Source organism: Vigna unguiculata, chromosome 9 (genome assembly GCF_037176805.1).
Source record: "Vigna unguiculata cultivar grain cowpea cultivar isolate G323 ecotype 2 chromosome 9, ASM3717680v1, whole genome shotgun sequence".
Classification (NCBI taxonomy): Eukaryota; Viridiplantae; Streptophyta; class Magnoliopsida; order Fabales; family Fabaceae; genus Vigna; species Vigna unguiculata.
Genome location: NC_140800.1, coordinates 10,983,818 through 10,996,466, shown reverse-complemented (window position 1 = coordinate 10,996,466; position 12,649 = coordinate 10,983,818). Strand labels below are relative to the sequence as shown.

Sequence of the window (12,649 nt, the reverse complement as noted above, 5' to 3'; positions counted from 1 at the left end):
ACAATAATTGTTTGCCTGGCTGATCTCCATGAAATCACACTACCCCCAAGTGTGAATCTATTACCTCTAATGGATTTTCTCTCATCTGAATCAAAGATTCAGTTAGCATCATTGTACCTTTTTAGTACAATGAAAAATCCACTATATTCAATGGCATATTTCTTTTAATCTCTTAAGTATCTCATAAGTGCATCTCAATATTGCTAATTAGAATATTAAGTGTATCTTCTCAGTCTACCAATTGCATAAGCAGTTTACCTACTGCATAAGCAATATATAGTCTAGAAAGACTCATCAAAATCAATAACACCAGTGCAGGAAGGGTATTTTACCGCGACTATTTTTGCTATTTTGCCCCGGTTTTAGAACCGAGGCATATAAGACCGAAACCAAAAATGTTGCTTTTGGCCTCAGGTGTTACCCGAAACCATATCTCTTTATTACTACCTCGGTTTTGATACAACCGAGGCCTAAGACGTTCAAAATTAAAAAAAAAACCACCGAAACAGAGGCTTCCACTCCAACACCATCTTCCACTCCATTTTTCACTTACGGAGGATTAATCTTTCCAACATCACGAAACACTTCATAAATGCATCCTCACAAAATCACCAAAATCACAAACCTCACCACCCAATCTCAATCACCTGCACAAAATCATCAAAATAGAGGCAATCAAACCATCACAATATTACTAGATTTTACCCCTGGAAACAAGATGAATGAAGAACAAATAATGTGAAGAAAAAGACCCCGTCGACAGTAATATATGAATGCAGTATATATTGTGGGAAGAAGGCACAATAGAATGCAATAGATAAAATTGGGGATAATATTTGATGTAGAAGAAGCGGAAACACGAACTGGGAAACGGAAACGCAAACTGGGAAGCGGAAACACAAACATGTTATGGAGAAGGGTGAATAAAAATGAAGGAGAAAGAGAAATAGTACCTCTGAACTGGGAAGCGTAGAAGTGACAAATGAGGGGGTCGTGGTTGAGGTGGGAAGTGTTGGGTTTGATGGAAATGAGGGTTTTGTTGGTAAAATGGGAGGGCGAGGAGGAGCATCGAATTCCGACGAGCTCGTGGTGAAGACGAAGGAGAGGATGATTGTTCGTGGTAGGGGAGACGTTCCCGCCGCATGAAGGATGAAGAAGAAGCTTGGTGGGGGAGAGTCTGCGACTTTAGGGTTTCCTGCTGAAGAAAGGAATTTGGGCCTAAGGCTGGCCATTTTAACTAATTGTATTACCTCGGGTTCAAACAACCGAGGCATATAAGGCCTTATTGCCTCGGGTCAGTATTAACCGGTGCATAAAATTTTTGTTTTAAATTTAAAAATCCAAGTGGCGGGAAGGGGGAAATTTTGGAGGGGCTTTAGGCCTCGGGTCTTTCAGAATCGAGGCATAAAACTAATTTCTGCTTCGGGTAAACTAGTAACCGGGACATAAAATGTTGAATAAATTACAAAACTGCCACCGCGTGTTTATATGCCTCGTTTCCACTATAACCGAGGCATAAAGTCTGAGGTAAAAAACGTAAAATGCACTAGTGTAAGCTCCCAATTAGCTGGGCATACTAGGGTTGAAACAAATATTTTTTTATCTATTTTTCATTAACTCTTTAATTCAAAATTAGTATCATAAAGGGATATCCATTCGTTTGAAGTCAAAATTTATTTTCCTTTGAAAATGTGATTAAATTCATTCAAAAGAAGCTTTTTAAAATTTTAGGCACCCCGTAGTCTTAAATATTTAAGATTAGTAAACGAACAAAGGCCGTACTCCTGTCATTTTTATGTAAGGAATATACGAACCACTAGTCTCAAGTAATGGATAATGATCCATTGCATCATTCACCATGTCAACTTCATCCTTTAAGATCAATGATATACCCTAGCTCTATTTCTCGGGTTGAAAAATAAATCAGGGGAACACGAAGAAATCCACAAGAGCCCATCTTCATCTTCTTATTTCTTCTTTCTCCAATTTTTGAGATTTATTCTCCTCCCATTTCTTGCTTTCATCCAAAAAGGAAAGCAAACACATTAGCCCTAGGTCACGCCTAGAATCTTCAGGAACCGCCGGCCACCATCTAAAGCTCGTCGACGACGAGGCAACCTCGTCCAACCACTGTTATACTGTGGGTTTCATGTCATCGCTTCCCTTCTCTCTCATGGGAATGTGCCTCCGCAATGTGCCTCCGCCAACCACCGTTTCCATTCGTGCCTAGGAAAGGAATGGCAACAACGATAGCCCCGGTGGCTGGTGCAGCGACCAAGATGCAAGGATGCTCGAAAAATCGCGACAGTGTGCCTTTGTTGTTCTTTGATGTGTGTATCTGAAGAAGAATACCCCACGAGTTTCATAGCACGGGAAACGCCGACGATGGTTCTGACTATGCTTGGTGTCATTAGTGGCAACCACGACACGATGGAGAGGTGCGTCATTGGTGAGCATTATTGACAGAGGAAGCTCACGCAAGCAATGCTGAGGTCATCTTCTTCTGGGGAAGTGTCAGAGACGAAGCTGACGGGCTCAGGGAATTGGCGGGCCTGTGTGGGCACTTGGATCGTTAACTGGTTGTGGTTCTTTGACTCGGTCTCGATCTCCCTGTCATGCACAACATTTTTCTGGGAAACCACAACCACCATTTTTTTCGGTTTAAACCCTTTCTAGGAACTTCTGAGAAATTTAAATAATTAAATAAATAATTATTTAATAAATGCGGATAGTAAAAGTCTTTATAATATTTAATGTTAATTATTGTGACGTGAAAAAATATTAGTTCAAGTGGTTGAGAGTACTTAATTGTGTAAAAGTACTTAGGTTCAAGTCTTTATGTATGCCAATTGTATGATATTTTATTTTGTGCATTATTTTAAGTTATAATTGAATGGGAGTAGTGATAATGTAATCTTAAAATTATAGGAATTATCACGAAACATGGGTTGATTGAGTTATTCAATATCAAGGTAGAGTGCCCAGGTTTTGGGCGACATGTTAGCTCGCTCAGGCGAGAAATCGAGGGGTGTGAGGCTTTGATTTAAGCATCTCGCTTAAGCGAGAACTCATGTGTTTTTGCTTAACTTGCCCCTAGGCGAGAGTTCATGGATGGTGGTTAACATGTGATGGTATGAGCGGGGAGGTTCATACTCAGTTACTCTCATGTGGGGATACGAGCGAGGTAGGTTCGTATGTTGCGTGCTCACATTTGAGAGATGTTGCGTGCGGGGAGGTACGTAGCTGGTGGATCACATGTGTTGGACTACGGGCGGGTAGGTCCGTAGAGTAGAACTACTAGCGTGGAAGTTCGTAGAGGCAGGACCACGAGCGGGTAGGTTCGTGTGAGCATCATAAATCCTGAGTCCATGGCTAACTATGTTGTGTGATTTGAAGGTTGAAAAGCTTTGGGATATTAAGGACTTGGCCAAAGTCTAACTATAATAATATAACTGGGTGTGTATATATATATATATATATATATATATATATATATATATATATATATAAAATTTAATTGATGTGTTTTCTTTTATTGTTAAGCTCACCCTTTTTGTTTGTGTTTGGTTATGATCGTGTAATTCTTTACAAGGGAGCAGTTCATGATACAGGTGATGCTGCTAATGCCTAAGACGGAGAGAGGGGCTAGCTTGGGTTGAAGCTAGGAATTTATTATGTTGTTGCTATTTTATTTAGATTTTGGAAAATTGTAAAGATCTTATTTACTATTATTAAATAGTTATGACGCATTCAATGGTATTTTAAATTTTCCGCGTTTGGCAATAATAAGAGATTAGACGTTTGATGTTCTTTTCTTATTTTCTTTATTTTAAGTAGGGATGTTTCATTTGGTATCGGAGTAAATGTTTTGAGTTTTGGTGAACTTGGGGAGTGAGTTTATCGCGTTATGTTTGGCTCCCTGTGTTGTGTGTTATTGATTATTAGTAACTATTTGTCTTTGTCATAATCTGATCTGTTTGATGTGAATAGCTGTATTATGTGGCGTGCACAGACAATGGCAAACTGGAGGCGTAGGAATACCGTTGGAGCTTACGAGATTGCTAATGCAATCCATAGGATGGTGGACACGATCCAACCAGTGGCAGCGTAGCCAAGGGCAATGATTCCATCGGTCAAACCTGTGATAATGGAAGATTTCATGCGTCATAAGCCAGCGAAATTCACTGGGAAAGCCACCCCAGATGAGGCAGACGCGTGGCCACGTTAGTGCGAGAAGATCTTCCGGGTAATTTAGTGAATAGAGGCCCAGAAGGTTACTTTTGCCACATTCCTATTGGTGACAGATGTAGAATACTGGTGGATGGGGATGCAACAACAGATGAAGACACGTGAGGAGGAGGTGACATGGGCCAGCTTTAGATGGAGGTTCCTGGAGAAGTATTTTCCTGATAATGCTAAACATGAGCGCGAGGCCGAGTTCCTCACTCTGCAGCAGGGGGACTTATTAATGTAGGCTTATGTGGAGAGGTTCAAGTATCTTGCGAGATTCTACTCGCAGACAGTAACAGAAGAATGATGTTGCAGGAAGTTTGAAGGCGGCCTAAAGCATGAGTTGAGGCGCTTCATTGTACCGCTAAGGGTTAGAGAGTTTCCTGTCTTGGTCGAGCAGGTCAAAAGTGTCGAGCAACTGGAGATGGGGCCCAGCAGGGTCAACCGACCCCATAAACTAGCACTGAGGGCAGACAGTAGAAGAAGCCCTATAGTAGACCTTCATCATCCTCGTAGAAGTTACGATGCTATAATTGCGGAGGAGAGCACTTGAGGAGGGATTGCACTAAACCGGCAGGTAGTGGAGGGAGCAGTATTAGCACTCGCAAGTGTTATGCATGTGATCAGCCGAGGCACTTTGCTAACAAGTGTCCTAATAAGAAGACCGCCCCTAGATCACGATCTCAGCCACCTTCCTCTAAGAGACTGAGAGTAGTAGGCCGAGTATTCGCCATGAGCAGCACAAAGGCCACCCGGTCAAGTAATCTCATTCTAGACTACTGTTTATTGTTTGGTAACAGTGTGTTAGTGCTGTTTGATTCAGGAGCTTTGCACTCCTTCATATCCCTCCACTATGTGAAGAAACTGGGGTTGTCAACTCGTGACCTGGGATGCGAGTTAATAGTCTGGACACCAGCATCTGGACAGGTTTCAACCAATTCTGCCTATGTTGGATGCTCGTTGGAAGTTGAGGGCCGAAGATTCAAGGTGAATCTTATATGCTTGCCTTTGGAGGGATTGGAAGTAATATTGGGAATGGACTGGTTGTCTATCAACCATGTCGTGATTGACTGTGGACGACGCAGAGTGGTATTCCTAGAGGCACAGGGGGTAGAGTTGATATCATCGTAGGAGGTAGTGTAAGAGATGAAAGGAGGAGCTACTTGTTTTGTGTTAGTGGCCCAAGCTGAAAAGAAAAGCACAAAAGAGCAGATCAGAAAAATTCCAGTGGTGGATGAATATGCTAACATGTTTCCAGATGAGATACCCGAGTTACCACCCAGCAGGGACGCAAATTTCTCTATTGATCTAGTTCCTGGAGCGGGTCCAGTGTCAGCAGCCCTGTATAGAATGGCATCGGCGGAACTAGCAGAGTTGAAGAAACAGATAGAGGATTTGTTGGATAAGAAGTTTATCAGGCCCAGTGCATCACCGTGGGGAGCTCCTGTGCTACTGGTGAAGAAGAAGGATGAGAGTTATCGGTTATGCGTGGATTACCGGCAGTTAAACAAACTGACAATAAAGAATAGGTACCCACTACCGAGGATTGACGATCTGCTAGACCAATTGAGAGGGGCAAGTGTGTTCTCTAAGATTGACTTAAGATCTGAATATCATCAGATCTTAGTCAAACCTGAGGACGTCCAGAAGACATCATTCCGATCTAGATAAGGACATTACGAGTATGTAGTAATGACATTTGGAATGACTAATGCTCCAGCAGTCTTCATGGATTACATGAATCGGATTTTCCACCCCTATTTGGATAAGTTTGTGGTGGTGTTCATAAATGACATTCTCATATACTCCCAGAATAAGGAGGAGCATACAGATCATCTGAGAACTGTGTTGGAGGTATTGAGAGAACATCAGCTATACGACAAACTGTTTAAATGTGAGTTCTGATTAGAAGAGGTATAGTTTCTGGGGCACGTTATCTCTTCACATGGTATTGCAGTAGACCCGAGCAAGATTGAGATAGTGTTAAAATGGGAAAGACCTCAGACAGTAACTGAAGTTAGAAGCTTCTTGGGGCTGGCAGGGTACTACAGGAGATTTGTAGAGGGGTTCTCTAAAATGGTGAGTCCATTGACTCAACTCACTAGAAAAGACAAACCCTTCTTCTGGACAGATAAATGTGAAGAGTGTTTTGAGGAAATGAAGAGGAGATTGACTAAAGCTCCAGTACTTGTTATTACAGACACAAGTAAGAAGTTTGAGGTATACTATGATGCATCTTATTAGGGTTTGGGGTGTGTAGTGATGTAGGAGAAGAGGCTAGTAGCCTACGCTTCTAGACAGTTGAAAGTGCACGAGAAGAACTATCCCACCTATGATCTAGAGTTGGATGTTGTAGTGTTTGCTCTTAAGACATAAAGACACTACTTGTATGGCTCCCAATTCCAAGTTTTCAGTGACCACACAAGCCTGAAATACCTGTTTGATCAAAAGGAGTTAAACATGAGACAACGTTGATGGATGGAGTATCTAAAGGACTACGATTTTGAGTTACTTTACCATCCTGGTAAAGCAAACATAGTGGCGGATGCTTTGAGTCGGAAGGGGATGCATATTTCCGCAATAATGGTGAAAAAGTTAGAACTGATTGCGAAACTCAGATATATGAATCTAGGTATGCAACTGGGAGAGGATTCTATCAAGTGCAGTGTTCTGGCATTGACCAGTGACATCTTGGAGACTATCCGAGATCAACAGAAGAATGATGTTGAGCTGCAGCAATTTGTGAGCTGGTTAGGTATCGAGAAAGGGAAGGATTAAAGGATGGGATCAGATGACATCCTGCGATTCCGCGACAAAGTGTGTATACTTGGGAATTGGAGGTTGAGAAAATAGATTCTTGAAGAGGGACATAAAAGTCATCTTAGCATACATCCAAGTATAACTAAGATGTATAGGGACTTGAAACAGTCCTTCTGTTGGAACAGAATGAAGACTAATGTGGCGACTTTGTTGCATCATGCTTGGTGTGTCAAAAGGCAAAGATTGAACACCAAAGACCAGGTGGTACCTTGCAGCCATTGGAGATTCCGTAGTGGAAATGAGATAGTATTTTCATGGACTTCGTGACTCATTTGCCAAGATCTACTAAAGGGTATGACTCAATCTGGGTAATTATTGACAGGTTGACTAAGTGTGCCCATTTCCTGGCAATTAATCAGAAGATGTCAATGGACAAGCTGACCGAGTTGTATGTTAGAGAGGTAGTTAGATTGCATGGGGTGCCGACAAACATCGTATCTGACAGAGACCCGAGGTTCACTTCTCGCTTTTGGCAGTCGCTATAGGCAGCTTTGGGAACCCAACTGCGGATGAGTTCTGCGTATCATCCTCAAACGGATGGTCAGACTGAGAGGACTATCCAATCATTGGAGGATCTACTACGAGCCTGTGTTTTGGATCACATGAGTAGTTGGAGTGAAATGCTTCCATTGGTTGAATTTACGTACAACAACAACTATCACTTCAGTATTGGTATGACGCCATATGAGGCCTTATATGGGTGATGATGCAGAACTCTGCTATATTGGAATCAGGATGGTGAGTCGTTGGTGTTGGGTCCAGAGTTCTTACAACAAACTTCTGAGAAGGTCAAAGCCATTCAGGAGAGAATGAAGGCAACTCAGAGCAGACAAAAGTCCTACACAGATAACAGGAGGAAACCTTCGGAGTTTGAGGTAGGGGATCATGTGTTCCTTAGATTCACGCCGACAGTTGGCATTCAAAGGGCTATCAAATCAAGGAAGTTAACTCCGAGATTTGTTGGGCCGTATCAGATCTTGAAGAGGATAGGCACGACAGCGTATGAGATTGCCTTGCCACCGCACCTAGCGAACCTGCACAACGTATTTCACATTTCACAATTGAGGAAATACATAGCAGATCCCTCACATGTGCTGGAATCGGATGACATCCAGATCAGGGATGATCTATCAATGAATACCGAACCAGTCAGAATACTAGACTCTCAAGTGAAGAAGCTTAGAGGAAAGGAGATTCAAACGGTGAAAGTTATCTGGGATGTGATTACTCAGGAGATGACCTGGGAGATGAAGGATCGCATGAGGCAATCCTACCCGCACTTATTTCCTAGTAAGTCTAATTTTTTAGGATGAAAATCTTTTGAAGTGGGAGGAATGTAAGACCCAAAAAATTTAAATAATTAAATAAATAATTATTTAATAAATGCGGGTAGCAGAAGCCTTTATGGCATTTAATGTTAATTGTTGTGACGTGGAAAAGTACTAGCTCAAGTGGTTGAGAGTACATAATTGTGTGAGAGGACTTGGGTTCAAGTCTTATGTATGCCAATTGTATGATATTTTATTTTGTGCATTATTCTAAGGTTATGATTGAATGAGAGTAGTGATAATGTAATCCTAAAATTATAGGAATTATCACAAAATATGAGTTGGTTGAATTGGTTGTGCTTTGACTTTGAAATTACAGGGTTATGTGTTCAAATCTTGCTCATAACGAAATTAACCTCTTTATTTTTGGTAGTATAATTGTGGTTTGAATGTGAAAGGGGTGGGGAAACCCTATCACTAGAGACAAGTGGGCCTCTAAAGGGAGGTTGGGAAAATAGCTCATAATGGGATGTTAAAGGAAATTATAGCCAATTAAAGACATTTTTCGTTTTTTGTATTTAGTCATAATTAGGACCATATAAAAAGAGAAAAATAGGTAATTGGGAGGGTTTTGAGACTGCAATTTCGTGAGGGACTGAGAAGATAGTTTTACAAAACCATTCTAATTGCTTTAGGAGTGTGAGAGCTGAGTTTTTGGAGTGGCAAAGGAAGGCTAATTGGTACCATAAAGAAAAGGGGCTAAAAGACCATTAGGAGCAAGGATTTTCCAGGTAAGGGGAGCTATTTTAGTGTCTGTGTTTATGTGTATGTTTGAGAGCCTTTGTCTCATAATTTTATGCTCTATTGATATGGAATTTTCGTGCCTGTGCAAATATGATGTGAGAATTGTTGTTCTGACAGTGTTGGAAAAGCCTATTATATGTTTGGGTATGAATAATTTGGGGTTTTAGTATGATATGGCTGAGTTATTCAATCTCAAATTATGATGGTTAAATTGGGTTCAAAACACGTTCATGATAATTGTTGATGTTCTGGAATTGCTTGGTAATGTATGAAACATGATTTGGTATGGTTTTCCTGTATTTGCGTGTGAGAACGGGGGAGACATCTGATATTCTCGCCCAAGCGAGCAAGGCTCGCCTAGGCAGAAGTAGCAGAGTCTTGACCCTGATTCTGCTCGAGCCACTCACTCAGGCGGAGTGCCCAAGTTTTGGACGACATGTTAGCTCGCTCAGGCGAGTGCATCTCGCCTAAGCGAGAAATCGAGGGGTGTGAGGCTTTGGTTTGAGCATTTCACTCAGGCGAGAGGTTCTCGCTTAAGCGAGAACTCGTGCGTGACCTTGGGTTTTTGCTTAACTCACCCTTAGGCGAGAGTTTTGGTTTTAAGCGAAGGGCGATCTCGCCCAGGCGATAAGAGCTCGCCTAAGCTAGACTTTGCAGTGAGCCCCTGGAGCACACTCACTCAGGTGAGAAAGCTTAGCTTAAGCGATACAGGCTTGGTCACTCAAGCTAAGGCTTCTAGCCCAAGCGAATATAATGCAGTTTGGGTGCATTGTTTTTACGCATTGATGTAGACTTGGATCAGGAGATGTTGTGCCATGAGCGGTTAGGTTCATGGATGGTGGTTAACATGTGATGGTATGAGCGGGGAGGTTCATACTCAGTTACTCTCATGGGGATACGAGCGAGGTAGGTTCGTATGTTCCGTGCTCACATTTAAGAGATGTTGCGTGCGAAGAGGTACGTAGCTGGTGGATCACATGTGTTAGACTACCGGCGGGTAGGTCCATAGAGTAGGACTCCGAGTGGGGAGGTTCGTATAGGCAGGACCACGAGCGGGCAGGTTCGTGTGAGCATCATAAATCTTGAGTCCATGGCTAACTATGTTGTGTGATTTGAAGGTTGAAAAGCTTTGGGGTATTAAGGACTTGGCCAAGTTCTAACTATAATAATATAACTTGGTGTATATATATTATTTAATTGATGTGTTTTCTTTTATTGTTAAGCTCACCCTTTTTGTTTGTGTTTGGCGATGATCGTGTAATTCTTTACATGGGAGCAGTTGATGATACATGTGATGCTGCTAAGGCTTGAGACGGAGAGAGGGGCTAGCTTGGGTTGAAGCTAGGAATTTATTCTGTTGCTGCTATTTTATTTTGATTTTGGAAAATTGTAAAGATCTTATTTACTATTATTAAATAGTTTTGACGCGTTCAATGATATTTTAAATTTTCCGCGTTTTGAAATAATAAAAGATTGGATGTTTGGTGTTCTTTTCTTATTTTCTTTATTTTAAATAAGTAATATCTAGTAGGGATGTTACAATTATACTCCACACCAATTGCAACTGAAAGTTCCAGAACACGTTTCAACGATTAGGAATTTTTGGAATAAATTTTTGTGATGAGAATTTTGCGACATTTGAGGCTATCTCTTGTCACTTATAAGTAATAGTAAATCCTTAAGATTGTAGAAAAAATATGACGAGAACACAAAGACATATATTTTTTAGGCGTGTTAAAATATTGTCCAAGGATTTATTCGTAGTGTATGCACAAATCTCCTAGGATACAATAAGAATATCTCAGATATATCTTGAGGATAACATAAACTAGCAAGACAAGCGCTTTAAAAGAGTAGAATAACCCAGGATAATAGAGGACTGATATAAAGGGAGGAGAGAGCAAAAGAACCAAAGAGAGAAAGAGATGTGAGTTGAATTGTCTGCCTTTTTAATTCATTTTGACCCTGCTCGCCCTTGGCCCGCCAAAAACGGGTCGGGCCGACCCGTTTTCCTACCCGTAATATATAGCAGATAAAAAATGGTGTAGTGTTTGGCTTGTTCTTCGCACCTTTTCCATCCCAACAATCTCAAGCAAAATGACCAATACTTTTGGCAGTTGTAGCATTTCACTTTCTCCTTACCCTCATTGGAGTTGGTATTTTGTTTCTGATGACTTGACTTTCTCTTGGAAGACTCACTTGGATCTCTAGTTTTGTGATCTCGAGATTTATGCTTGCTTATATATTTTCCTCCCTTTCATAATCCTTTCCCTTCTCCTTTTTTGATTGAAACATTGTTGATGCTCCAATGCAATCAATTTTTCCAAGAAGTTTACTGGTAGTTTGTAGTATAACAAGTGTCATGTCTACATGGATTTGGTAGAATACACAAGGTTTAAAATAGTTTGATTTGAATGGAACAGTCTTTGAGTTGTACAAAAAATGTAGGAACAAGTTTTGATGTAAAAGTAGTGTTGATTTAAAGAAATAAAAATGTACTAAAACAATTTTGAGTAAAAGATTAACTTTAGGATAATAAAGACATGTTGAAGCTATATTTCACCACTTTGTTCCTCTCTTGTAATGATGCAATCATTATCTACAAAGATGCAATCATTCATGTCTTAGGAGTTCTCTGTAAATGTAATTTTAGGTCCATTCTTAGAACCTAGAGCCTAGGATCATCAAACTTCAATACGATTCTTCAGTGACTACTTGAATGAATCACCTATATTAAGATCAGGACTCTATAACAAGCTATAGCCTTAGATCTATTCCTAGCATAAAAGCAAAAGGAGAATTAGTTGGACCACAACTTGGAACTAGTTCCCACTCAATCTCAAGCTAGTGAAATAAGATGAATGATTAGTTCATCCAACAAAAAGTGTAAACTAATTCACAAACATGTAATAAAATCATACTTTGATAAATATAAAAGTACCAATACAAGAGAGTTCCAAAGGGTTACATCTTTGATTCAACACTTAGAAAGGCTTAGCTCCTCATAATAGATGAAGATAATACAAGATATTGAAGAATCATCCTCCCTTATGCCCTCTAATAATATTCACTAAGTACAAATGTAAGTCTCTACAAAAGCTCTCTAAGAATCTCTCAAAAGAACCCCTTCGAAAAATCTGTCTAAAGAGAGGTTTCCTTCCTACTTCGGTTTCCTTTGTGGCTAAGGCCTCATGCTTTGGTGTTGTAGCTCTTGAGATAACTTTCTAAAGAAGGAGTCTTCATGGCTTAGCCTCAAGTTCAGTGCTTGAAGTTTCCCTTTGCAATGAGGTTGCTTTTGTGGCTCAAGCCTCAACTCTGCCGCTCAACTACACTAGTGTCAGTTTTGTTTAGAATTGCTTGAATTTCATTCATTTTATTTATTTTTCCACTTTGATTCTCTGTTGATATTAGAAACTATAAAATAAGCTAAACTGGGATGATTTATACAAATTTTTAACAAAATTAAAGCAAGATAAGTGTCAAATTCATCTCAAAATTAACTTGTATTAGGAACTTATCAAACGTGC

General features: G+C 40.5%; 3 protein-coding genes across 3 annotated transcripts; all 3 read left to right on the top strand.

Annotated features, from left to right (window-relative positions):
- The first annotated feature begins 4,120 nt into the window (after nucleotides 1–4,120).
- LOC146883523 (uncharacterized) lies at nucleotides 4,121–4,783 on the top strand. The gene is made up of 3 exons (XM_085666603.1): nucleotides 4,121–4,223; nucleotides 4,305–4,470; nucleotides 4,546–4,783. Exons 1-3 carry the CDS (start codon nucleotides 4,121–4,123, stop codon nucleotides 4,781–4,783), a joined length of 507 nt encoding a protein of 168 aa, XP_085522729.1.
- Nucleotides 4,784–4,962: 179 nt separating this feature from the next.
- LOC114163443 (uncharacterized) lies at nucleotides 4,963–5,361 on the top strand. The gene has a single exon (XM_028047753.1). It carries the CDS (start codon nucleotides 4,963–4,965, stop codon nucleotides 5,359–5,361), a length of 399 nt encoding a protein of 132 aa, XP_027903554.1.
- A 1,347-nt stretch (nucleotides 5,362–6,708) lies between these two features.
- Nucleotides 6,709–8,363, top strand: LOC146883522 (uncharacterized). Its single transcript, XM_085666602.1, has 4 exons — nucleotides 6,709–6,980; nucleotides 7,373–7,451; nucleotides 7,536–7,682; nucleotides 7,785–8,363. Exons 1-4 carry the CDS (start codon nucleotides 6,709–6,711, stop codon nucleotides 8,361–8,363), a joined length of 1,077 nt encoding a protein of 358 aa, XP_085522728.1.
- The last annotated feature ends 4,286 nt before the right edge of the window (nucleotides 8,364–12,649 follow it).